General features: G+C 31.8%; 1 protein-coding gene across 1 annotated transcript in view; it reads left to right on the top strand.

Moving 5' to 3' along the window:
* The window catches only part of Dock7 (dedicator of cytokinesis 7), a 212338-nt gene that overhangs the window by 145798 nt on the left and 38611 nt on the right, over window positions 1-27929 (top strand). Inside the window, exons 29-36 of the mRNA XM_071617906.1 lie at window positions 1990-2159; window positions 3843-3997; window positions 15026-15208; window positions 15308-15443; window positions 18583-18679; window positions 21037-21133; window positions 23313-23447; window positions 24280-24432. Of these exons, the coding sequence (XP_071474007.1) occupies window positions 1990-2159; window positions 3843-3997; window positions 15026-15208; window positions 15308-15443; window positions 18583-18679; window positions 21037-21133; window positions 23313-23447; window positions 24280-24432 (1126 nt within the window). The remainder of the gene's footprint in view (window positions 1-1989; window positions 2160-3842; window positions 3998-15025; window positions 15209-15307; window positions 15444-18582; window positions 18680-21036; window positions 21134-23312; window positions 23448-24279; window positions 24433-27929) is intronic.

Raw genomic sequence — 27929 nt, 5'->3', positions numbered from 1 at the left:
AATATGTTCTATAATTCACCAAAGATTTGCTCTTTTTTAAAAATATATTTTAAGTTGTAGATGGACACAATATCTTTATTTATTTATTTTTTAATGTGGTGCCGAGGTTTGAACCCAGTGCTTTACACTTACAAGGCAAGTGCTGTACCGCTGAGCTACAGCCCAAGACCCAAAGATTTGCTCTTTAGAAACTTTCATATAGTTAGAAAATTAAAACTAAAAGAATATACTATGATTAAATGCTAATTTTATGGTACATAGTTCTTTAGAAGATTAGAGGACTTACCCCTTGATTATACCATTTGTATTATTATTTAAAAAGAAATTTTTTTTAGTTGTTGATGTACCTTTATTTTTTATTTATTTATATGTGGTGCTGAGGATTGAACTCAGTGCCTCACACTTACGTGCCAGGCAAGTGCTGTGCCACTGAGCCAGCCACAACCCCAGCCCCTGTATTATTATTTTTGTTATTATTATTTTAGTGTCTCTTTCTCTCTGGCTAAAGTGAATTCCTTAAAAATAAGGACAATGTCTTAAACATTGAGAATAGACCATTACAGATCTTGCATAAATATATATTTAATAGTTGAATGTGACTGAGTTATATAATCATAGGGAAAAGCTTCAAGAAAGCAGACAGGTAGAATTTAGGCAGGTTGAAGTCTAGCTCTGATAGTTGCTTAGAGATGAGTAGTATCTATCCAGGTTTAAGAATCATTTGTAGTGATACAAGAAGTAAAAGGGGAGAACAGAAAGCAAATTTCTAGAATCTAAGCCTTGAGATTGGGTGATAGGGAATATGAGGAAGGATGGAAACTATCAGAAAAAAATACTGAGAAGAGAAAATGTAAGATGATAAAATGTCAGAAAACTGGAGAATGTGAACTGAGATATATGTGTCTGTTAGATGTGGTTCTTTACAGTGCTTAAAACTACATTTTCTGAATAAAAATCTAGAAGAAAGAAATCTCCAGGAAGCTTTCATATACAGTTATGTAAAATGCTTATAATCAAGGAATCTGGATTAGGACTCCCTGCTATCAAATCACAACCTTTTCAATATTGAAAATGCTTATTTGAAAAAAGAAGGAAAGAACTTGATGAGGGGGAACATTGAAGCTATTACAGAAAGATGGAGTTCATTGACCATATTTAGAAATTACTTTTTGAGAGAAGGTACAATGTTTTCTGAGACAAAAAGAAAATATGATTTTGGTAAGTGTAAAGATGGGCATGTGTAAAAGATCTGGCCAGAGCAATTTTAGAATGGTCCTTCTTTCCTAAGATACAGAGAGAAGTTATAGGTAAGGTCTTCAATCAAGTTTGTTAAGAGGCTTAAGAAGAGAGAGTTCTAAAACTGGTGCTAAGTGCAGCATTAAGGGCCAGTTAGAATGGATTGATTTTTAATAAGGATGATTACATAGTCAAAGTGTCTCTAAGAGACAAAGAATGTAGAAAGGGAGAGTTACCCTTGCTAGTGTATTAGCTCAGTGAAAACTGAGGGGGGATCGGGAGTCTATTAACTAGAGATGTCAGAGAGACACCATTCTGTGGACTACATGGACCATTAGGTAGAAGATTCTTTTTTCAGAAAAAGGAAAGAATTTATTTTTGGTAAATGGGAAAAGATCTGATTTGATGAAATACAGTTTAAAGCTATTTAAAATTTATTTTTTGAAAAAAATGTTACTATAAGTGCACTTAAAAATTTTTAATTTTCAAATGTACTAATGAGGAGTTAAAATGTTCAGTTTTACTCCTAAGTGAATTTGCTTAGTAATTCCTTTTTCCCCAGTTCTTAATTTATACAATTTTATACTTTCATATTGTTTTATTTATTTTAAAAGGGAATACATGCATATAAATGGCAAAGTTAAGAAATGAACAAAATTGATTTAGTACCATGACTTACTGTTTGTTTTAAAGATATTATCTAATCTCTGTGACCTTACTACTACTTCTTCTTCATCTCTTCTTTTTAAATAGACTCTTTGGATTGCATAAGAAAGTCATCAATATGGTACACAATTTACTATCCAGTCATGACTCTGACCCACGGTACTCTGACCCCCAGATAAAGGCTCGAGTGGCCATGTTGTATCTACCTCTGATTGGTATTATCATGGAAACTGTACCACAGCTATATGATTTTACAGGTACTTGATATGATTAAGACAAATTTTAAAGCTTCGTGTCTAAAAGTGTTAGAAAATATCTCAAGGATTATTTTATTTTAGCAAAACAAATGTAAAGAAACATACACTGATAAATATTTAACCATATTGTTGAAAAACTTTTGATTGTTTAAGGGAATTCACTATAAAATCCATGTAAGTAGTTTATAGGATGAATATAAAAATAATAATTTTGTAACAATGTATACCTACTTTTTAGGTTTGCTTTTGTGAGTATGTACTATACATCTTTAAAAAGATACAAGGAAAGTTGACATGTTCTGCTACTCTCAGTGTCAACTTTATTCATATATGTACATAATGGAAACTAATATTCACCTGAGTTTCAAGAATTATGCTCATTATTAACACTGTTAATAAGTTGAAGTTAAATTGCTTCTTAAAAACTAGAATCCATACAGTTTTATTTCTCTTGCTTTAAATATTTACATTTTTACTTAAGTTAGACTTTACTTAAATGTAGAATTTTGGTTGCAATAATATTTTCCGTGAATAAATTTTAACTAATAATTAGCCTCATAAAGAATACCCAATTTAATAAAACCAAAAACATTTTCTGAATACCTGATGTGTATTAAGAACGTCATATGATGCTACAACAAAGATAACTAACTCTTTGCCTTTAAGGGACTAATAGTTGAGTATAATCTTCCCAGTATTTTGATCTTAAATTCTTAAGAATTTCCTTACTTGAAGGTAGAAATGTTTATATTATTTTATCTTTTTTTAAAACTAGGAAGTTAAAGTTCTCCACAAGTTCGAAATTATTACTGTAGAAATGAATTCATGTTTAAAATATGTTTAAATCGTAAATTTAATGATAAATATCACTTGGTTTGAGTGTCTGGGTCCACCTTTAGGCAGAAATTTTTTTTTTTAAATATTTGCAATCATACAAAAAAACAGACCACATACTCTAGAAATGCTGGAAAAAATGAGAAAAAGTCAGATGTCATGAATGCATAAAATATATGTAGATGATAGTCTATTTTATCAGTTATTACCATAAAATATTCACAAATCTATTATAAAACATTATATAATTCATCAAAATTTACACAGAGTATACATGATGCCATTCACATTTGAGAGAAATGTAAAAAGATGCAGTATTAAATCATAACTGCACAAAGTTAACTATAGTACATACTAGACTACTATTGCTGTTGCAGTGAATTCAAGTGTGGTGAATATTTGCTGGAAATGCTGTATGACAATCATCAATCTCTGTGAGCAGTTCACCTGGCCAATAAATTATGTATCAGTAAAAAAAAGATCTCTGAAGGTCCTTGCCTATTTTTCACTGTATAAAATGCAGATAACATACAGAATATGTGTACTAACTGTTTATATTATTGGTGAGGCTTCTAGTCAACAGCAAGCTATTGGAAGGTAAGTTTTTGAAAAGTCAAAATTTACGTTAAAAAAGGTTACATATGGATTTTTGATTCTGGAGGTCTGCATCTTTATACATTTTTATAATTTCATATTTTATACTTTCATATACTTGCATTGTTCAAGAATCAACTGTATATGTTAAAAGTATTTTCTTTTAAAGAATGATGGAGAATAGGGAAAAGAAATAGTGGCCTCAATAACTGTTAGTTGAGTTAAGCAGTTTTGTTCTATGTTTTTTTTCTTCAGAAACTCACAATCAACGAGGAAGACCAATTTGTATAGCAACTGATGATTATGAAAGTGAGAGTGGAAGCATGATAAGCCAAACAGTTGCCATGGCAATTGCAGGAACATCAGTCCCTCAGCTAACAAGACCTGGCAGTTTTCTCCTCACATCAACGGTAAAGCAGTCCTCCTACAGAAATTTTTTTCTGGAAGATATTTTTGAGGATGTGCTCATACTAACAGAGATTGTTTTATTAGCTCATGCAGAAGTACTCTGAGCTTTATTTATTGAATTAAAACATTAAAACTCCCAGAATATCTACATTGTTTTAAATACTATTATATCAAGCTTTATGGGATAAAACTGTTTTTTTGTCATTTAGAATTATTGAAAATTGCCCTATTTTATATAGCTCATTTTCTTTATTTCTAAAATCCATGCTTTTATACTTTATCAGCCCCACGATATAGTGTCACTTGAGCAGTTGAGAATATTTTTTAATCTGTGAAGATTTATACTTTTTCATTGTTTTATAAATTGGTATTTACTATGTCCCTATATTTTTTCTTGCTGTAAAAGAGAAGGGTATGTGTACCAAGAGGAGGCAAACTGCCAATAGAGCAAGTTCAAGTGCTAAAAGTTTTAAATGACTTTTTTTCAGAAAAATATATAATACTTATGAAATTTGTCCTCCTTGACAACTTTTTATAGCTTTATTAAGATGTTCAAAATTCACCTATTTTGGTGTTTATTATAGAGTTGTGCAACCTTCAACTTAAATTAATTTCAGAACATTTTAATCATCCTAAAAAGAATCCTTATACCTATTAGCAGTTATTCCCCATTTCTTCCCAACCCCTAAATTAGAGAGTGACTAATCTACTTCCTATTTATATAGATTTGCCTATTCTGGGTATTTCATGTAAATGAAATTGGGTACCATGTGATCTTGGGTGTTTGACTTCTTTCACTGAACATAATATAATACTTTTGCAGTTCATCCATCCATGTTACAGCATGTATCAAAGCTTCTTTCTCTTTTTATTACCAAATAGTATTCCATTATCTTGACATACCAAAATTTTGTATATCTCTTTGTCAGTTGGTGAACAATTTGGTCATTTCCACTTTGAGGCTGCTAGAAATAATGCTATTTCATAGTGAACATTTGTGTACATGTCTTTGTGTGCACACGTATTTTTATCTCTCTTAGCTACCCAAGAGTGAATTTACTGGATAACATGGTATCTCTACATTTAACATTTTGAGAAAATTTTAAGATCCTTTTTTTCCAGTGTGTCTGCACCAGTATTCATCCTCTCAAACAATGCATGTGAGCTCCTTTTCTCCAGATCCTCGCCAACACTCATAATTATTTGTTTTCTCAATTATAGTCATGTTTAATGAATATGAAGTGGCATCTCATGGTGGTTTTGCTTTGTGTTTCCCTAAGGATCTAATGATGTTGAGCACCTTTTCCTTTGTTCGGTGGCAAATTTTTCATTTATCTTTGGAGAAACGTCTTTCCAGATTCTTAAATTGTATTATTCTTTACATTTATTGAATTCAGAAAGTTCCTTATTCTAGATAAAATCCCTTTTCAGATATTTAATTTGCAAAACTTTTGTCTCCATGAATTATCTTTTCACTTTCTTAATGGTGTTGTTTGAAGTGCAAAAGTTTTGAGACTGGTTGTTTGTTTGCAGAAATTTATTAAAATTGATAAGATGTGGGGCTAGTGTTGTGGCTTAGTGGTAGAGTGCTTGTCTCTCATGTGTGAGGCACTGGGTTTGATCCTCAGCACCACATAAAAATAAATAAATAAAAATAAAGGTATTGTGTCCATCTATAACTTAAAAAAAAATTTTAAAGACATTGATAAGATGTTTAGTCTTCTATCTCATGAATGTCCATCTAGCTGCCTGTCAGAGGGCAAGCTGCATGCTTTCTGATGCCGCAAAAGTCCTTAAAATTTTCAAGATAACAAACCTAACTGTACTTCTATAAATGTGAAATCTATTGTTTTCATTTTATTTATTTGTTCTAATTAGTTATACATGACAGCAGAATGCATTTTGACCCATTGTACACAAATGGAGCCAACTTCCATTCTTGTGGCCATACAATGCAGAATCACCCCGGTCGTGCAGTCATACATGTACATAGGGAATAATGTCCGATCATTCCACTATCCTTCCTACTCCTTCTAAATGTGAACTCTTTTTTTAAATAAGTTTTTTAAAAACATTTTTCTATGTTAATCTTAGTGGGTTTTTTATAACTTTTATTTTATTTATTTATTTTTATTTGGTGCTGAGAATCAAACCCAAGGCCTTGCACGTATGAGGCAAGCGCTCTACCGCTGAGCCATAACCCCAACCCCTAAATGTGAATTCTTAAATCTTAAAACTAACAAACTGTATAATATAAGATACTTACAGATAAGTCATTATATAGTAATGTAAATCCCCAAACATTTTCTGTGGGACAATAAAAGGCTTACTTCCTTTTAAACAAATAAACAAGATTGTTGTAGCCAGATATATCCAAGTACAAAAGTTTTTAATTTTAGTGAATTCAGTTTATTAGTTTTTCTTGTCAATTGTGTTTTTGGTGATTTTTTTTATATACAATAGAAAGTTATAAAGTGCATGTACAAAATCTAATAATAGAAAAAGCAGTAGTGTACTCAATGGTTATCCTAAGAAATAAAATGCCATGAATACCTTTGAAGTCTGTTGTCCTTAATTCCATTCTTCCTTTCTCTCAAAATGACCACTATTCTCCATTTTATTGACCGTACTTTTCATTTTTTTACATGTCTAACTATGAAAAGTACACGAAACACAAATGAGCAAGTTTTCAAAACATCAGAAAACAACTTTGTACTACCACTATGGACAAAAAAAGAGAACATTGGCTATCTTTCAAAAATCTTTGGTATGCTCTTTTCCAACCACAGCTTTCCCTCCCAAGTCATCCACTATCCTGACTAATGAAATAATGGCTTGATTTGCTTATGGTTTTGTTAAGTTTGAATTCCTAAATATCATAGTTTAGATTTACATTGTGTTTTTAATATTTATCCATGTTATAAGTTATAGCTATATTTCACTGATTTTAATTTCTGTATAATATTTCATTTTCTGAGATAATTTTGTTTATCCATTCCTAGATAAGTAGGTGATTTGGGGTTATTACAAATAGCAATCTTATAGGTTTTCTTTTATATATCATTTATGCATATATACATATTTATTTAGGGTATTCTCTAGGACTGGAATTTGTTGATTTGATAGAGTGATTAGACTCTACTATCTTCATCTTTACCAGATTATGCCCAACTATTTTCCAAAGGGTTTGTTTCAATTTATACTTGCAGTGTAAGGTCCCATTACTTTACATATTCATCAGTGTTTAGAATTGTCAGACTTTGGTTTTTGCCAGTATGGTAATTTATAGTTGTATCTCATTTTAGCTTTCCTTTCCTCAGTGGTTTATAGAATATGCACTTTTGCATGGGTATGTTGGCCTTTTAGATTTTCTCTTTTGAAGTATCTAGAAGTTTTTTTTCCCCCCATTTTCCATTGAATTGTCTGCCCCTTTATAGGAATTTGTAGGAGTATATGTACATATTCTTGATCAAGTCCATTTTCAAGTATAAGTGGTTCAAATAGTTATTCTCTAAGACTGTTTTCATACTCTAAATTGTGAATTTGGAGGTTAGAACATCTAACTTAAAAATTTTTTAAATTTCCCAAATTATTTTCTGTCCCTTATTTAAGAAATTTGGGGGCATTGGTAGAGTACTTGCCTGGTATGTGTGAGGCCCTGCATTCAATCCCTAGCACCATCAAAAAAAAAGGAAAACATTTTTTCTCATTTCAAAATTTTGAAGTATTCTGCTGGGTTATTTTTTAAATGCTTTTTTTTATTCTTCCTTTAACATAATTCCAAAATCTATCTGGAATTGACTTTTTAATGTATAATATAATTTGAGGAGTCCAGATTCACATATATATTTATTTAGCATATTATACCAAATACTCTCATACCATTTATTGAAAGAGTATTTTCCCATTCACCTTTGGAAAAAAAAAAAAAAAGGAATGTTTTCCTTATTGCTCTGAAGTACTGCCCCTATATAGTTTAGAGTGTGGAAAACTCCTTAAACCTTAAAGAAAAAATTATTCTTGGCTGATTTTTTACCCTCTGTTTTTCTGCACAGATTTTAAAATCAGCTTGTAAAAATTCCACTGAATTAGAATTAACAAAACCCAATGAATTTTGGGGAGATTTTGGTTAATATTGTATTGCATTATGGATCAATTTTGGAGAAAATGGATATTCTTACATATCAAATCTCCTAATTTTGAACACATTAGATTCCCTATTGTTTAGGTTACATTTAATATCTGTGAATACATAAACTTATGATTTCCACCACAGAGACTCAGCCCATCTTTTATAGATTTATATTGGTCCTTGATCTTCTTTTAATGGTCATCTTTTGAAAAAACATAATCTGTCATCTTTTTTAAAAAATTTCTATTTTCTAACTTTTGATTGCTTTTATGTTGAAACAGTACTGATTTTTATACAGTGATTTTTGTTTCCATCAGAATTGCTAAGCTACTAATATGTTAATAAAAATTTTCTATTTATACAATCATATTATCTAAGAATAATGGCAATTTAGTTTCTTCCTTTCAGACTTTTTCATAATTTATTGTACTGACTAGGATATCCAGTACAATATTGAATAGAAATTGTAGTAGTTGGCATCCCTAAAAGGAAAACTTTTAACATTTCATTCTTAAATATATATTCCATAACTGTGTATTTTTTAATATACCCTCTATTGTATTATGGAAATTCCCTTCTGTCTGTAGTTCATGAAGAGTTTATTTTTTGCTTTGTCCTTTGCAGTGCTGGGGATCAAACCAGGGCCTCATACATAGTAGGCAAATGCTCTGTCACTGAGCTCTACCCATAGCCCAGAGCTTTATTTTTCAATCTTCAATAGTCATTGAATTTTATCAAAAACTTTTATTTTATGTGTTGACATGCTTATTTATTTTGCATTTAATCTTTTGATGTGGTCTGCTTGTCTTTCTATTATTAAGCCAACCTTGAAATCCTGAATTAAATTCAGCTTTTTCATGGTTGTATATTGGTATATTTGTCTTGCTGGTATTTTATTTAGGATTTATATATTTATGTTTATAAGTAAGATTGCCTGTAACTCTTCTTTCTCATAATGTTCTTTTAAGATTTGAACTCAAAGTTAGGTTAACCAATTAAAATGAGCTAGAGTTTCCTCTTTTTACTCTGTTCTTTGCAAGTACTTGTTTAAGATTAGAATTATTTCTTCCTGAAATATTTGGAGAACTTGTGGGAGAAACCATCTGTGCCTGGAATTTTTTGAAAGTTTTTAAATTACTGATTTAATTTCTTCCACAACTGTAAGACTGTTCAAGTTTCCTGTCTCCTTATACTAGTTTTTGTAAATTGTATTCTAATGGAAAAATTATTCAAATTTCTTAGCATATAAAGTTGTTCTAAATATCTTGTATGGTCTTTATTGTCCATACCATCTGTAGTAGATGTAAATAAACCCTTTCATTTCTGTGACTAGCTTTTCGTACCTTTCTTATCTTAATCATCTCTTCAGAAATTTGGAGTGTATCTTTAGTACCAGTTTGGGGATGTTCTTGATCCTCTCTTTTGAATTTTTTATTATGTTTTTAAATTTCTAGTTGTAAAAATTGGTGATTTTTGGCCTAATTGGATTCTCAAATAGGACTTAACTGTGTGGTTTTAATTAGTCTGTTATATTTTGGGCAATTGATTTTATGTATAATACATGGTTAATTTTTAAAAATATCTCATATCAAAATGGACGAATGTTCTTCAATTTTTTGTCACAGTTTTCTGTATATTTCTGTTATTCCCCATTTCAATCTTCTTAGCCTTTTTTGAGTTTTGTCTGCTATTCTGATACCCCATTACAATTTTAGTTCAGTCATTTCTCCTTGTTCTATCAGATTTTTGTTTCTTTTGTGGCCTGATTATGTGAGGTATTCAGAAATTTAAATTATTGTATATTTTAGGTGAATTGTACCTTTTTTCAACATGTTTAATGCTTTTAAAAAAAGTATAGTTAATCCTGGTTTCTTTTGCCTAGTGTTTATAAATGTCGTGAGTTTTTTTATCCTTATTCTTTCAATATACTTGTATCATATGTAAAATGTATCTTATAAATAGCATAATATTTTTAAAAATGTGGCCTGGTAATCATTCCCTTTCACTAAAGTTTTTAATTATTATATTTAGTATAATTAAATTTAATGCACTTAGCTTTTTCTTTTTAATTTATATTGTTTCACCTATTATGGTTTTTTGTCTCATTTACTGACTTCTATTTGATTTTTTCCCTCATTTTCTCCCCATGCCACCTGCTTTTCCTTACTCATTTGAAAGTTATACAATCTGTTTCTTTTCTTTTTGTGATTACATTATGAATCATGTTATTCTTTTAAATTACCAAATATAATATTAATCGTATCTTTATTTTCCCATTAGTTAAAAGAAGGATCTTAGAACAGGTTGACTCTACTTACCTCTCTCCCAATTTAAAATAATTTTCATGCATTTTTATTTATAAATATCATTATAGTTCTCATGGAAGTATTATTTAAATTATCATTATCTCTACGGCTATATAGAGCCAGTTGTTATTTAGATTTGCATGTGTGTTCACCATGTTTTTTGTTCTTTGTTCTTTTATGAATTCCTGATCTTCTATATGAGATCATTTTTCCTCATTGTGAAATATATCCTTTAGAATTTTCTATGCTGTGGGTTTGCCTGTGATAAACTGTCTCAGCGCTTATTAGAAATATGGTTTTATTTGACTTTCATTTTTTAGATTAAAAAATAGAATCTGAGTATTGTAGTTTATTTATGCAAGCTGAGAACATTGCTCCACTGTCTTCCCATTTCCATTGCTGCTGTTGATAAGTCAGCTGTGACCTAACTTGCCTCCTTGAAGATAATCTGTTTTTTCTGTTGCTTCTTTATGATATTCTTCTAAGAATGGTTTTCAGTGAATTCACTGTGTTGAATTGTTTAATTTCTTATATTTATCCTGATTTGTACTTTATGAGTTTATTTTTTTAATCTGATTCAAAATTTTTCTTCAGTTCTTTAAAATTCTCAGCTACTAACTATCTAAATTTAATGGCCTCTTCTCCATTCTGTTTCTCCTCTCTTTGTATTCCAGTTATATGCTAATCCTTTTTATCATATCCTCTTTGTCTTTCTCTTCTTCTGTATAATCCATCTTTTTGCTTAATCTATATTCTAGTTAACTAATTCTTTTCTTTACTATACCTGATATTACATTAAACCAAAACATTGAGGTCTTAATATGGTTATTGTGTAAATTTTTCTCAGTTTTCTAAGTTCTGTTTGCTTCTTCTGCCCCCCTCACCCCCCAAAAAAATCTTTTTATACTTTCAAGTTTGATTATTTTTAGTTATATGAGGGTTTGATTTACCTTGTTCAGCATTGTCCAAAACAGAAGTCCCTCCTTGTTTTTCTTTATAGTTTTGCCACCTTTTTTTATTTTCTCTTTTGGTCTGTTTTCTGTTAGAATGAAACATGAGAAACTGAGTAATTTAGAAAGGAAAGAGGTTTATTTAGCTCACAGTTTTGGAGACTGAAAGTCCAAGATCAGGCAGCTCTTATCAGTTTCAGCTCTGGTGAAGACCATCTTGGCTAAGGTACCACATGGCACATATCATTATGGCAGAGGTCTTTGGAGAGGGAGAGAGCACATGGTGAGGCAGGAAGTTAGAGAGACCAGAGAGGGATCAGTAATGATTTCCCTCTAGGCTCCGTGTCTTAAAGGTCCCATCAATTTTTAACGTTGCCACATTGAAGACCAGACTTCCAACACATGAACCTTTGAGGTAATGTTTTTGGCAATATACCAAAATAATATTTTGTTCACCTTTACATGATTTTTATCCTTTTTATGACTATATACTATGAATACTATATGAGAGGCATTCATGTTGATATGTACCACTGCAGTTTGTAATCTATTATATGAAAGTATTATACATTATATATTCTATCTCAAAGGAAGTTTATGGTGTTTGTACTTTTTGACTATTACAAACAACGATATCAAAAGGTTTCACTAGGGTGTGTACCCAGGAGTGGAATCATAGTATATTCCTTCTAAAATTTGAAGTTTTTGCCTTTTGCATTTAAGTTTCTTCTTTATCTGGAATTTAGTTTTGATAGAATGGTGCAAGGTCAGACAGAATCCACTTTTTTTTCTCCCACCAGGGAAATCATTTGTCTCAATATTATTAAACTGTTCATCCTTTCACCACGGACCCACAGTTTTAGCTTTGTCATAGATCGTATTTTCAAATATGCATAGGACATTCTTTTTGTTCTCTGTTAGATTATTTGTCTGTCCATATGCCAAAATCACTGACCTTATCATTCTCATTTTTAGCAGGATTCCTATCTGGTAGAGCAAATTTATCTCCTCTACCCGCTACCATTCCACCTGGTTCTTTTTCCAAAGTGACTTACATATTATTGGCTTCTGCTGTTCCCCTTAAGATTTTTTTTTAAATATTTTTTTTTAGTTATAGATGGACACAATGCCTTTATTTTATTTATTTATTTTTATGTGGTGCTGAGGATCACACCCAGTGCTTCACACATGCTAGGCGAGTACTCTACCACTGAGTCACAATCCCAGCCCTCCCATGTTAAATTTTAAAAATCAGGTTATCAGATTTCCTGACTGGGGTTTTGATTAGGATTGCATTGATCCTATAGAAATTTTAGAAAAAAACTGACATTGTTATAATATTGAGTTTTTTCGTTTCTTTAACTTCCTTTCAATTTTGTCACAATGTTATTGGCAGTTTATATGGGGTATAAGAAATGTCAATGTGTGCCTGTTGGTAAAGTTTAAAGTTCAGAATAATTTTTCAGTTGCATTTCTAAATAGTAGGTACTTGAAAATTCAGTGCATTGTTGCATATCTGAAAGTTTATTTATAAAAAGTATCTACTTTTAAAACAAATGAATATTTTCTTATGAGTAAGATTGTAGATTTTGGATGAGATTCAAAGTTATTTGTACCTAGATCAGTTATTTGTACCTAGATCAGGAAGCACAGCATAGTGGTTAAGTTAATTTATGTAGGTGAATTCACTTATATGTGCTTGAGTACATGAAAGAGAGTAGACATAGTGAATAAGAGCTTGGACTCTAGAGCCACATTTTCTGCATTTGAATACCAGTCTCACTGTTGATTACATAACACTCCTGATGGCTCAGTTTTTTTGCTGTAAGATGGGATAATAATATTTTTCTCTGATAATAATATTTTTCTACTACTGTAAGGGATAAGTAAATTACTATATATAAAGTGTTTACTATATTACCTAAAGCCAAAGTAAGTATTATGAAATTATTAGCTGCTACCATTATCATGCAGAGTCGAGAGAAGATCTGGAAGGTAGTTAAAATCATGACCCTGCCATTTAAGTATGTTCAGTTTTCCAGGGTCTTTCCTCTCAACATCCCTTTCACTGATTTCCCATTATTATTTACTATATTTATCAACCAAATATTAGAACATGATATAAAGATGAGGAGCGTAGACTTTAGAATCTGGTTAACTAAAATCTTACTTTTTGTGGTTTGTGATTTAGGGCAAATTATTTAACCAGTAGCCTTCAGTTTTCTTACCTGTAAACCAGAAATGAGAAGTTATTATTATAAAGATTATTGTGAGTTATATAAGAAAAAGTGATAGTATAGTGTCTAGCACATTTCAATTTTTATTTTTATCATTTTCATTGTCATTTTATATTATCTGTAAAATTGATACAACTTGCTTGTTAATATAATTGTAGAAGTAAATTAATGTTTGTGGAGTGCTTAGTAAATTTTGTGGTTAATGTTACTGTAAATGTTCTTATTTTTAGTATTTCACATACCATATACTGTTGCAGATTAAACATTGAATATAGCATTTCAACTTTATCTGCCATGAGTAAAAATAGCATTTTACTTTGGTACACTCTTTTTCCCCTTTATGTCAATGGTCCTAGATAACAGTGGTCTTCTAACCTTCACGAATATGATTTTGTTATGACTTTCTATTCTTAACACCTCTTGCTTAATCCGAGTAAGTTGCTTTTTTCTTTTATTTTCATCATGCCTGATATTTCATGATATCTTCTTTTAGTTTTTAATAATCAACATTTTCCCTTTATGTCTTCTATTATAACATTTTAAAAATTCCCTGCTGACAGTCCTGCCAGTGACTAAAACAAACTTTTAATGCCAGGAAAAGTTCATTAAACTTCAATCCTTAACTTAAAAGTTCAGTATGATTGTTTTATGTGTTATCTAAATCAAATGGATCTTTTAAAATCTCTTGTTTTTAAGCAATTTTTGTTTTACTATTTTTAGAAGAAAACAATTGACAATCAAAAGGATAAGAAATGGTCATTGCATAATCTGCTCTAATGCCATCCATTTCCCTGTAAATTCTATGATTTTGTCATTTTTTAATGCAGAGAAGCTAGCCAATCCCTAAAAAACAAATGCCAAATGTCTTCTTTGATATAAGGAGAGTAACTAAGAACAGAGTAGGGTCGAAGAGCATGAGAAGAAAATTAACATTAAACAGGGATGAGAGGTGGGAGGGAAAGGGAGAGAGAAGGGAAAATGCATGGAAATGGAAGGAGACCCTCAGAGTTATACAAAAGTACATACAAGAGGAAGTGAGGGGAAGGGGAAAAATAATACAAGGGGGACAAACGAATGTCAGTAGAGGGGGCAGAGAGAGAAGAGGGGAGGGGAGGGGAGGGGAGGGGAGGGGAGGGGGGATAGTAGAGGATAGGAAAGGCAGCAGAATACAACAGACACTAGTATGTCAATATGTAAATCAATGGATGTGTAACTGATGTGATTCTGCAATCTGTATATGGGGTAAAAATGGGAGCTCATAACCCACTTGAATCAAATTGTGAAATATGATATATCAAGAACTATGTAATGTTTTGAACAGCCAACAATAAAAAATTAAAAAAAAAAAAAAAAAAAGAAATGGTCATTGGTCTATCAATATCATTCTACTTCTCTTTGTTTTCAGAGTGGCAGGCAACATACTACCTTTTCTGCAGAATCAAGTCGGAGCCTTTTGATCTGTCTACTTTGGGTTCTCAAGAATGCAGATGAAACAGTTCTACAAAAGTGGTTTACAGACCTCTCCGTCCTGCAGCTGAACCGGCTATTAGACTTGCTTTATCTCTGTGTATCTTGTTTTGAGTACAAAGTAAGTGGTGATTATACCATTGCAGACAACAAGAAAGGAAAAATAATGTGGTAAAGAAAGAAGAAATTTTTCTCAATACCTTTTCTTTTCAATGTTTAGGGGAAAAAGGTGTTTGAAAGAATGAATAGTTTGACCTTTAAGAAATCAAAAGATATGAGAGCAAAGCTTGAAGAAGCTATTCTTGGGAGTATAGGTGCAAGGCAAGAAATGGTGCGCCGAAGCCGAGGACAGCTTGGTATGTACCCAGTATCTTCTCCTGGTGAGGGTTATTTTCATTTCTTTTAATTACATATTATAATCATCTTGTTTGAAGTCACCAATGATAATCCTATGCTTTCTTTTTTTTTTTTTTTAAGGCCAATTTTTTTTTTGAGGATTTTAATATTTATTTTTCAGTTTCCGTCGGACACAACATCTTTGTTTGTATGTGGTGCTGAGGATCGAACCCGGGCCGCACCCATGCCAGGCGAGCGCACTACCGCTTGAGCCACATCCCCAGCCCCAATCCTATGCTTTCTTAAAGATCATTTTAAATGTAATTTTGAATTAACATGGGTAATTATTTTTCTGTAGGAATTCAAGTTAGAATCCTGATTTACAGAGTGTAAACATAATTTTTGCTCTGGCTTATCTCAGTTTATGCCTGTTGCCCTTGTGTGATTATTATTATATCATTTCCACTCCTTGTTAAAATTGACTCTTCTTTTTTAAGTAGTTTTAGATTCACAATAAAATTGAACATAAGGTACAGAGATTTCCCATATACCCTCTGCCAAGGCACATGCATAGCTTCCCCCATTATCAGCACCCGCACCTGAGTGGCACAGTTGTTACAGTTAGTGAATCTACATTGATACATCATCATCCAGAATCCATAATTTACATTAGGGTTCCTTCTATGCCACATCCCTTCTTACTGTTAGAAAGTGTTCTAGTTTTCACAATGCATTAAAATACCCTGTTTTGAAGGCAAAAATATTGCCCATCAAGGAGAAAATACAATTTAGTAGCATTCCAGGTCTATTTCTAATCCCAGATCTGCTACCTATTAGCGTATAACCTTGTCCATGTCATTTAATCTCCCCATCTTCCTTTTCTTCATCTCCTTCTGATTGTTTTGAGAATGTAGAAGGTGCAACTAACTGACTAACTAACTACAGTAATAAAGAATTCTTTCTGTTTTGTTTATTTATTGAACAGAAACTTATTGAGCTCTCAATATGTGCCAGACACTTTATCAACATGGGCATAAAATACTGTACAACTAACTAACTAACTAACTAACTAACTGGTGTAACTAACTGATCTTACCACCTTTGTAGTGATCATATATGTGTAAACATTTTGTAAATTCTGAAGTGATATACAAATAATAATATTGTTTTGTTAAGAGTTCCTGAATGTCAGGGGCATGGCCTAGTCATCTGTGTACATAACACATGCTAGCATCACAGAATATATTTGTAAACATAAAACATGAATGCTTATTTGAATTAATACCTTGTAATTGTAGTTTCCAGGCAGGATATTAGCATAGTGATCATTTATTTAAGTAGCTTTTGTATGCTGTGTGTGTTTGGAATTTAATAATGACTAAGACACAGTCTTTGCCTACGAAGGAATTGATAGAGCGTCATTTTTTCACTTGAGTTATATATAGTAACAGTGGACCTTTGAGGATTTTTTAAACTTATTTTTTCTGTATTACACTCTAAAAGTGTATGAAAATTTATATTTACTTAGGTCATTTAACTATTATCAAAACCTAGTGAATAGTTATATATATATATATATATATATATATATATATATATATATATATGCACATATATATATCTTTTGGGTTAAGAAAATAATAAATAACTTGCCTGAGGTCATAAAACTAAGTAACAGAAGCAGAATCTTTTGGTTTCCAATTAGTATTCTTTGTGTTATACCACACCTCTTTTTTTAAGGTGTATTTTCCGAGAGAATGGGACTATTAACTCTTATCTTATATTGTTTTTTTTTTTTTTTAACCTGTGGGCCTGAGTACAACTACTATTGTTTGAATGTAAAAATTAAAGTTTTTCTTGTGTTAAAAAAGTAAAGCTTTTATTTTTCTTATTTACCTTCGGACATCTAAACTATGTCACCTAAGGAAGTGAGAGACAATTTCTTGGGGAAAAAAGAAAATGATAGAAATGTAAATAGATTACATGCATTTATTTTTCTAGCTACCTTATTATAAGCATGTATTTTGTTTTCTTTTACAAAATTTCTCAAAGATAGAGATTTTTAAATAAAAAGGGAAAAGAAGGGAAGAAAGGAAAGGGAAGAAAATAGGAAAGTGCATAGACTTTTTTATCATTTGGCAAATGGTAATTGTTTTTTTTATTTTTTAAATTTCAGTTTGAACTATGAATTTTCACTTTCATTAATCTTCCATCCTCTCAACCAATTTAAAGTATCTTTTTCAAAAAAGATAATTAGTGTTCTGGTTGAAAGCTTAAAATCATACTGATTCCTTTAAAGTATGTTGTATATTTCTCCACAATTCACAATGCCTTCTCCACTTCTCATGGATTTTTATGAATAATTTGTACTATCCCTTAAAAGAGCCCATAATATTCTAGTCTTCCTTGAAATCTAGAAACCTCTCCAGAGAACGCCCCCCCCTTCCTCTTTTCCCGCCTTATGTAGACCAAGGGAAGTAATAAAGAATTCTTTCTGTTTTGTTTATTTATTGAACAGAAACTTATTGAGCTCTCAATATGTGCCAGACACTTTATCAACATGGGCATAAAATGCTGTACAAAATAGATATCATTTCTGTTCTTAAGTAGCTTATATTCTTGTAGTTATATGTGCTATGGAAAGGAATAAAACAAATTAAGAGAAAGGAAGTGTTGGAGAGTAGGGGGAGACTTTTCTGAAAAAACGATGAATGATTTGTGAAAATTCTGAGAAAAGCAATCAGGTAAAAGGAACAACAGCTGTTACTGAGGTCCTAAATCAGGAGTACATGAGACTATACATGCTAATAGGGAATAGGAAAGAGAGCAAGAAAACTGTAATGAGGCAAGCGAGGGGAAGTGGTAGGAAGAAATATCATATCATGCAAAGTCTTGGAAGAAAAGCATTGTTAGAACCTTTGTTTATTTAAAAGAGTGATTTTTAAAAGAAATATCCCATGTAGCAAACATTTTTTTTGTAACTATTTTGAAGGTGTCAAATAAAAAACATCATTGTCGGAGGTTTTTTCACTTGTACTAAGGATAAAATGACTGTACAAAATTAATGACCTGCAGCATTTCTTACATGTTTACAGATATACGTAGATGTGATTCAACGGAAATATCATTTTTAAATTGGTTTTGAAATTTATTTGACAGAGAGAAGCCCATCTGGAAGTGCCTTTGGAAGTCAAGAAAATCTGAGATGGAGAAAGGATATGACTCATTGGCGTCAAAACACAGAGAAGCTTGACAAGTAATATAACTTTCTAATTTATATTTCTTATGGACTTGTTGAATTTCAAATGGAAGAGGAAGATGATTAATTTTAGTTTTATATTTATTAGGCATTCAAATCTCAAAAGTTAATATATCTAATTTTTAAATTTTAGATTAGAACATATTTAGCGAAATGTGTGATATATTTCAAAACCTATTTCCCCCAATAAATCCAAGGGGAAAGGGCAATGAGCAGCTATTTTCTGAACAATTTTAGGTGTCACACTAAATTAAAAATTTCAAGTATTGCAAAGAATTACAAAATGAATATTTGCCTTCTTAGATCTTAGAATAAAATTAAAGAAAGACAAAAATAATGCAGATCTTTTCTTTCTAGCATGCAAGCAAACTAGTGACATGGATTCCACTGCTGAAAATAAGTAGAAATGCACTTAGACTGGACGACCCCCGCCTTTTTAAAAATACATTTATTTTATTTATTTATTTTTTTATATGGTGCTGGGGACCAAACCTAGGGCCTCATGCATGCAAGGCAAGCACTCTACCACTGAGCTACAACCCCAGCCCCGGACGACCCTTTTTACCACCCAGAGGATTGTGATGAGACTTCCCTAGCTGGAAGTCTGGCATAGAGGGGCTTAAATTTTTCACCTGAGAATTCGTAATTGCTAGTCCTCAATTAGCTTGGCTAACCCAAAAAATAAGCTGACTTACTCATCCAGGTTCCTTCCAGTTTTAGCACTGATCTTCCAAGGCAAACCAGGAGGGTGGGTCACCCGGGTAACCATTTGTAGCCCAAGCCTCAGAAGATTCTCACAAATAAACTTCCAGAAATTTTTTTCTTACAGACAGTAAAATCACAAAACACAGGAAACAAGGCTGTGTGAGAGCCAGCAGAGAGAAAAATAACAGTATCAGTATCATATATATATATGAGAGTTTCAAATGATCAGAGACTAGATGTAATATAAATATGTGAGAACTCTTCAGGTTTGAGTGTACTTTCCTCAACTGCCAAGTCCATTTTTCTGGTTGCTTTTCCCTGTATTGTTGTTTTCAGAAGTCACAAGCAGCCAAGCATTATTAATGTGTTACTTTTATTTTTTCATTTGTGTAACTTATTCTCTCAGCTTCTCTTCTCTGGTTTGAGAAAGACTTTTGGGGTGTTTTCTTAATTGTTTTTTTTTTTTTTGCTTAAACTGTCTTGTTATGTTTCTTTATGCAGTCTCACTGGAAATTTTAAGTGTCAACATTAAATATTTTCTTTTCTAATTTAATTCTGATAATGGTTGTATTTTATTTTGTGTTTTATTCGAATGCCTTCTAAACTTGCACTCTGCTACTGAGCTAATATTTTAATATAAAAATATTAGTATTTAATATTTTCCTCAATTTGTAAAACATTAAATTCATGAAGCATTTTCTTTAGTGGTTTAGTGCTAATAGTGAAGACACAAAATAATTACAGACCTAAGAACTTCAAAAAGTTAGCATTTAGTATGTCCTTTTACTTTTGTTTTATGTGTTGTTTATCCACTTTAATACATAGGTTCTATCTGTTGCTACTTAAAAATGTCAACTTTACCCATAAATAATTTTATTGATTTTTAATTTCCATTAAGTGGTATTTATATAAATGTTAGTATTCAAGTAAACCACTTTGTTGCATCAAATGGCTTTCTTTTTCCTTATTTGCCTTTTCCACTTTATTGAGTAATAATTAAAATATGCATACTTACAGTGTACCACATTATGTTTTGCTATATGTGTGTGCAGTTGTGAAATGATTGCCACAAAGTAATTAGCATATCTATCACTTCACATAGATTTTTTTTCAGTTTTATTTCTAATGTATGATTCTATCTCATCTCACTGAAGATATTATGAACATATTTGTATAAAAAAAATTGGTAGAAAGTTAGATGAAACCTGAGAAATAATAAGTACTTTTGTCCTGAATAAATACTTTGAAAATTTTGGGAATGCCAAGATGAATTCTTAATGTTTTCTGCTTTACAGGAAGCATTCCTAAATACAAATCCACATAGCACCACCTAGAGTTAGTGTACTAATCTTCATAATGAAATTACACGTTTATTGCATGTTTGAAAGCTAAAACAAAAGTATTTAAATATTTACACTTTTAGTGTCATTGTGCTTCTGTAGTAGGGTAAGAGAATGTGTATTGGCATGGTCAACAAATCATAGGATAAAACAAAAACATTTTTTAAATACTGCCTTTTTAAATAATTTTGTTATCCACACAAATATTTAAAATGTTTTCAAGATTTTCATTTTTATGCATCCTCAAAGTCTTTTAGGGTTATGGCTTTTAAAAAGATAAATATAATTTCTTATGCCATTTTATATTAGGTCAAGAGCAGAGATTGAACATGAAGCACTAATTGATGGAAATCTGGCTACTGAAGCAAACCTAATCATTTTAGATACATTAGAGATTGTTGTCCAGGTAAGAACACAAAGAAGAGGGAATTTAAAGTATAGACTTGGTAAATTAAGCTAGGAGGAAAGTAGTTATTGAGTTGTGTAACTTCATTTAAATATCAGTAATTTCTAAAGATTTAGTTCTAAGCAGTCTGATTCTCTAATTATTAATTATATCTCTTCTCACAGCCACAGTATCAATGTTTATTTTTTTGAGGATGATTATAAAGCTGTATCTCTTTTTTTTTTCCCCTTCAAAGCTTAACCTTGCATTTCTAAATGACCACTGAGTACTTATTTGTTTGGTTATCCTTACACACTATCTTAAACTTGTATGCATAGCCATGCTTACGTACAAGAGAGTTCTAGGACTTTAATTTACACAGAGTCTTATTCCCTCCCTCCCCTCACCCCTCTCTCTGGTACTGGAGATTGAACCTAGGGCACTTTGCCACTGACCTACATCTCCAGCCCTTATTTTTTATTTTGAGACAGGGTCCCATTAAATTGCATAGAGCCTTAGTAATTGCTGAGGCTGTCCTCTAACTTGTGATCCTCCTGCCTGAGCCTTGTGTGTGCCACTGTACCATGCTAAGCTTTTTATATATTTATATTATTTGGTCCTATTCGTAGCCTTCTAGTCAGTTTTATCCTATTAGTGTCAGTAGTTACAGTTGACATTTATTTAATTTTTTTCTGTGTCAGATACTGTCTTAGGCACCTTACAAATATTAACTCTCATGAGTTCTTACAAGAAACTCATGCAAGCCAAGCAGTGGTGCATGCCTGTAATCCCAGCAGCTTGGGAGGCTGAGGCAGGAGGATCATGAGTTCAAAGCCAGCCTCAGCAATTTAGCGAGGCCCTAAGTAACTCAGCAAGACCCTGTCTCTAAATAAAATACAAAAAGGGATGGGGATGTGGCTTGGTGGTTAAGCACCCTTACGCTCAATTCCCTGTACAAAATTAAAACGTGCAGTTGAAATCATCAATATACCCATATGGTAGATGAGAATAGTTAGCCACAGAAATGTTAAGTGATTGCTCTTGATTACACAGCCAGCAAGTAGAAGATAGAATATTTAAATCAATTGCCAAGATTTCTCATTTGTTTTAGTAAATATGCCTCTCACCTTCTACTTCCATTCCTTTTCAACTACCACCACTCTGTCAGGTTCTTATTTCAAAGCTATGTCAATGACTGCCTATTTCTTAATAATCACTCTGTATTCTTTTTAATCCATTCTCTACCTTTCCATGAGATTATTCGTCTTAAAATATTTTACTTAATTTATTTATTATTGCCCTACTTAAAATTTTTTAAAATATAAAAAATTCAGTATTTCTTGGTTGCCTAAGGATAGGAAACTCTTCAGATGTAGAAGCTCTTATGTTTTGGTACTATATTAATTGAAGTAAAAAAAAAAAGAGAGAGAATCAGAAGAAATAATAAATCCAAGATAGCTAATTCAAAACACTTTTTCAGTCTTTAGCCCTTACATCTACATTTTAGTCAGTGCAGCAGAAGCATAGTATACACTTATGCCTCTCAGGGCATACCTCAAAGGATTAAACTTCTCTTTTTCCCATTTCTCTGTAGCTGGATTCAGAGTTCCCAGCTAAAATCCAAGATTTCTGTTCCTAAAGAAAGAATCCTAGCAGGCTGAGGCAGGAGGGTCGCAAGTTCAAAGCCAGCCTCAGCAATTTAGTGGGGTCCTAAGCAATTCAGTGAGACCCTTTCTCTAAATAAAATGCAATAAAGGGCTGAGTGTATGGGGATATGGCTCAATTAAAAAAAGAAAGAAAATGCTTTAAAAAAGAAAGAAAATAGCTATAGCCATGGCATACAACTGAAATTCTCTACCATAGGCACCACTCCATGTTTTCAACCTTACTCTAGTTATTTTCTACATAAATCTCAAGTCAGTCCAGATTTATTTACAAATTTCCCTAGAACATACTTTATGGTTTCTTACTATTATATGTGTGCTTCTCTTTTTTTCCTTCTCATTTAAATTCTGTCCATTCTTTTTTTTCTGTTTCCTCCTTATATTATCCAAATCCTACTCAGTTTCTCCTTGAAGTCCTCCTACTTGTTATTATTTTCTTATCTTATAAAAATTTGTTTTTTTATACACATTTTACCTCCCTGACCAAATTGCAAGTGTATCTCCATTCTGTTTATTTATTTATTTCTAAATTGCAGACAGTTTCTGTAACAGAGTCCAAAGAGAGCATTCTTGGTGGAGTGCTAAAAGTTCTGCTACATAGCATGGCCTGTAACCAAAGTGCTGTTTATCTGCAACACTGTTTTGCTACCCAGAGAGCCCTTGTGTCAAAGGTAGGTTATTTTGTTATTTAGTCTTGTTTGACTTTGCTTTCTTTATTACCGTTATCCAAGATCACGTTTTTTTTTTTTTTTTCTCATTTATTTGGATCACCATTGACCAATTTTTAATATAAAAGATAAGAATTTTGATGTGGAAAATGGCCTGAAATTAATAGTTAATCTTAAATTTGGGGCTTTTCTTATTTTCTCTTCACCTTGTTCTTTTTTCCACTTGATTTATCAGAAATGTAATGTATGAGCAATCAACCCAGTGAAATTAATTTATCCTATGATGAATAGAAAAGTATTTATTTGTTCAGGTGCTTCAAATACTTCTTTCCTATGCTTATTTTCCTCTAAAAAATATAGTATATTAAAAATATAGTATATTCTTAAATTTTAAAGGTAACTGTTTGATCTTTGTGTCATCCTAGAAGATGAAATACAGTGTTGTTGATTAAATTTAGCCAGTGAAAATATTTTTATACTGTTTTATAAAAATAAAAAATATAGAACTATTATATGTTGGTAATTAAACTGTGTTTTTTGCACATTATCTGATCGAAGCCTCATAGCAATCCCATGTAGATATTGTTATTAGGCCTACTTTATGGATGAGAAAACTTGTCCAAGGTCACCCGACTAGTAACCTTGGTAAGTAGCATCATCAGTATCTGAACCCCATCTGTCTGGCTGTGGTCCCACTGTTAACCATTAGTTAATATTGTACTTTAACCATCCATTTAGTTTCTGTGCTGATCTGCCAGATATCCAATTCAGGTTTATATTAATATATCTCTGGAATTTTTACTGTGTAAATTCAATGTTGATATTGTTTTTATAGTTCCCTGAACTCTTGTTTGAAGAAGAAACAGAACAGTGTGCTGATTTATGCCTCCGGCTTCTTCGACACTGTAGCAGTAGTATCAGTACTATCCGGTCACACGCTAGTGCCTCACTTTACCTACTCATGAGACAAAACTTTGAGATTGGGAATGTAAGTATTTTCCCATGAAAATTCTCTGGATTCATAATGAAATATAATTTTAATAGATAGCTATTAAATAGTTTTTTAGAAGAGCATGGAGATTTTATACATTTCGAGTCTAATCTTAGATTATCTTGATATTTCTCATTCTATCAATATCTTACAGAAGTCCAAATCTCCAATTTTGTTTCCTATACCATTTATATAGATAGATATATACATATACATACATTTGACAATATAGACTTAGAATATAAATGTATGTTTATCAATTTAAAATGTTAATTATCACTCAATAAAAAGAAAGTAATAAAGAAAATTAAAGGATTAAATATTTTGGCTTCTTGGCTTGATATTTTTATGATTGCATTTCACAGCTTTTAAAAAATTCCTTTTTTTCATTTAAGTTTTTATTAGATATTCATATGTTGTATTTTTTCTTTTTTTGATACCAGGGATTGAACCCAAGAGCACTGAACCACATTCCAGCCCTGTTTTTTTTAATTTTTATTTTGAGATAAGGTCTTGCTAATTTGCTTAGGGCCTCTGCCTAGAATGTTTCTTGGTACAGGCTGATTTCTGTTGAATTTTTCAGGCATATAATGTATACTTTCAATTCATGTGTTTCAGAAAACTTTCTTGAATATAAATTTCATATTTGTGTTGTTCCAGTGTTTGGGTTTCCTTCCTGTACCAGTTATACATAAATTGGATCTTTTTTTGCTTTACGTTTTTACCTATCATATTATTTTGTTTTTTGACAGTTTTAAAATTTCACTTTCACTTAAATTTTTTCAAGTAGAATTTTTCTTGTACCATCTCACATTTAATCTCCTATTTTATGTTATTTGATTTTCATTCTTACCATCTTTCCTTGAGTTCTCATAATTTCCTTTTTTTCTTCCTAAAAGTAACATCTTCATAAATTTGTATAATATAAAGCAAAATATTTCCTTAGAATTTTCATCTCTTTGATTACAACATTTTTCTATTAAGTCATACATCTTTTAACAATGTTGTGGTCAATGACAGACTACCTATACAATGGTAGTCTTGTAATATTATATCACCATATTATAGCCAACTTGGTGTGTGTAAGTACACTCCATGATTCACACAATGACAAAAACATATTTCTGGTATCCCTGTTGTTAATGTATACATGTCTGTATTCTTTATCTGGTGAGTTTTGCTCATCTTTTTTATCATTTTATTAATCAACAGAATAAATTGGATTATTGGTCCAACTATGCATAGGAAGTGCCTTTCAGAATGTATTTTTGTTTCTGAGTGTCATGATGCATCCCTAAAAATCCCAGCTGCTCAGGAGGTCAAGACAGGAGTGTTGCAGGTTCAAGTCCAGGCTGGACAATTTAGCAAGACCCTGTCTCAAAATTAGAAGGGCTGGGGATGTAGCTCAGTAGTAGAATATTTGCCTAACATATTCTAAGCTCTGGGTTCAGTTCCCACTACCACCCCCCCCCCAGCACACACACACACACACACACACACACACAAATGTTTTTACTGGGATTTTGTTATAAAATGCACATCTTTCTTAACTTCCTGAATTTTCTGAGTGGTCCATCTTTGAGTCCTACTAGATTTTTAGATTATTTGTTTTCCAGACAAACTCACTTTAAGGCAAGTTTCCTTTTTAAAGGGATTATTTTTTTTTCCCTTTAGTTCTGAAATCTGTGCCCTGGAATACCTCACTTTATTTCCCTTTATTTGTCTTATTTTGGAACTACTTCCTATCTTAGCTTATCTTAACAACCCTTACTCACTTTTTAAATTTATGGATTTTATGTCTCACCTCATTTGGATGAAGATAGAGTTTATGGGATTTTTTTCCCCTATTCATCTTTTTTTTTTTTTTTTTTTTTTTGAGAGAGAGAGAGAGTGTTTCAATATTTATTTTTCAGTTTTCGGCAGACACAACATCTTTGTTTGTATGTGGTGCTGAGGATCGAACCCGGGCCACACGCATGATAGGCGAGCGCGCTACCACTTGAGCCACATCCCCAGCCCCCCTGTTCATCTTTTATTTTTCACGAAATTCAGGAGGAGTAGTAGGAAATTGCTATTCACACAAGTCTTCTTTTTAAAATTTTTTTATTTTATAGATTCTTCTTAGTACCAAGTGCTCTTTCTTAATCCAGAACAAAAGAGTCTAGTTACTTTATCGGTTTTATTTAGTTTTTGAAATAAAGTCCCTAAAATTTTACTATACTTAGAGGTTTTTCTTGATACTTTTTTCTGTTATTTTAGGAAAGCTTTATATAGTACAGGGAAAGGGTCAGTTTATCATATTATTAACAGGTAGTGCCTCTAAAAAGGAATAGGTGATTTAAAATTGGCAATGGTGTGTATGGTTGATATATTCAACAGACACTAAAGTATTCACCTGTGTGCTCAGTTTGGCAAACATAGATGAAAGGAGAGTCCTTTTTTTTTTTTTTTTCCCAAGTAGCTTAGCATTTAATGGGACAGGATATGAATAAGCAGTGTTCATCTAATAGATGGACCTATTTTTGATGGTTCTGTGAGTATTATATAAATTAATAGTAAGTAAAACACAACAGTGTGTGGTATTGAGCAGGTGCTGAATAAGTGCTTGCTGTTGTTAATATAATGAGATATAAGCAGAGGGCACTGGTGTAAGCTCATAGAAGAGCAGCTTATGACTCGGGAATGGGTTTTCAGAAAGAGAAAATGCTTTAACTGCAAAGGTTTACCCAAGATTAACTAATTTATCCAGATGAATAAGTGGATAGAATTTTTTTAAGTCAAGAAAATGGTACATGTATAATTAGAAAGTCATGGAGATAAGAGAAGGAAACAGGCAAACACAAGCCTTTTGTCACTCTTTGATAGTTGTGGCTGGAAGAGAGAATACTAAGGGATAAAGTCATAATTGCAAAGACCTAGACTAACTTATAGGCAGATATTTCTTTGGTTTTCAATGTACTCTCACTTGCACTGTATAGTTTGACTTATTTACTGAATTGAATACTTGAATTTTATCCTTAATGCTGTGGGAGGTCACTGGAGTATTTTAAGGAGAGAGTGATGTGTTAGGATATGCATATTACAGAAAAATCCCTGGTACTACACAGAGAAGATGACCTTAAGACATAAGAGAAAAAGTCAAGGAGATTAACTAGGAAATTATTACTGTAATCCAAGAAAGAAATTGTAAGGATGTAAAACTAAAGCAGTGGCATTGGGAATGGAGAAAGGACAGATTAGAACAGATTTGGGGATAGCATGGATTAGATTTATTATACCAATAAAATGGAAGAATGAGTATGGGATGGCCCCTAGATTTTTAGCCTGCATGACTACAAGAAGAGTACCATCATTTACTTAGATAATCAAAAGGAAGGCAAAGTATGTTAGACATGTTGACCTTGAGGTACTCTTGAAACATCTGGATGGAGCTCTCTATTAAAACAGGATAGTCTGAAGCTCTAGAGAGAAATTTGAAAACAAAAATACATATT

This window comes from Marmota flaviventris, chromosome 10, assembly GCF_047511675.1.
Source record: "Marmota flaviventris isolate mMarFla1 chromosome 10, mMarFla1.hap1, whole genome shotgun sequence".
NCBI classification, from domain to species: domain Eukaryota; kingdom Metazoa; phylum Chordata; class Mammalia; order Rodentia; family Sciuridae; genus Marmota; species Marmota flaviventris.
Note: the sequence above shows the minus strand (reverse complement) of the source record. Positions and strands in the feature narration are given on the sequence as shown.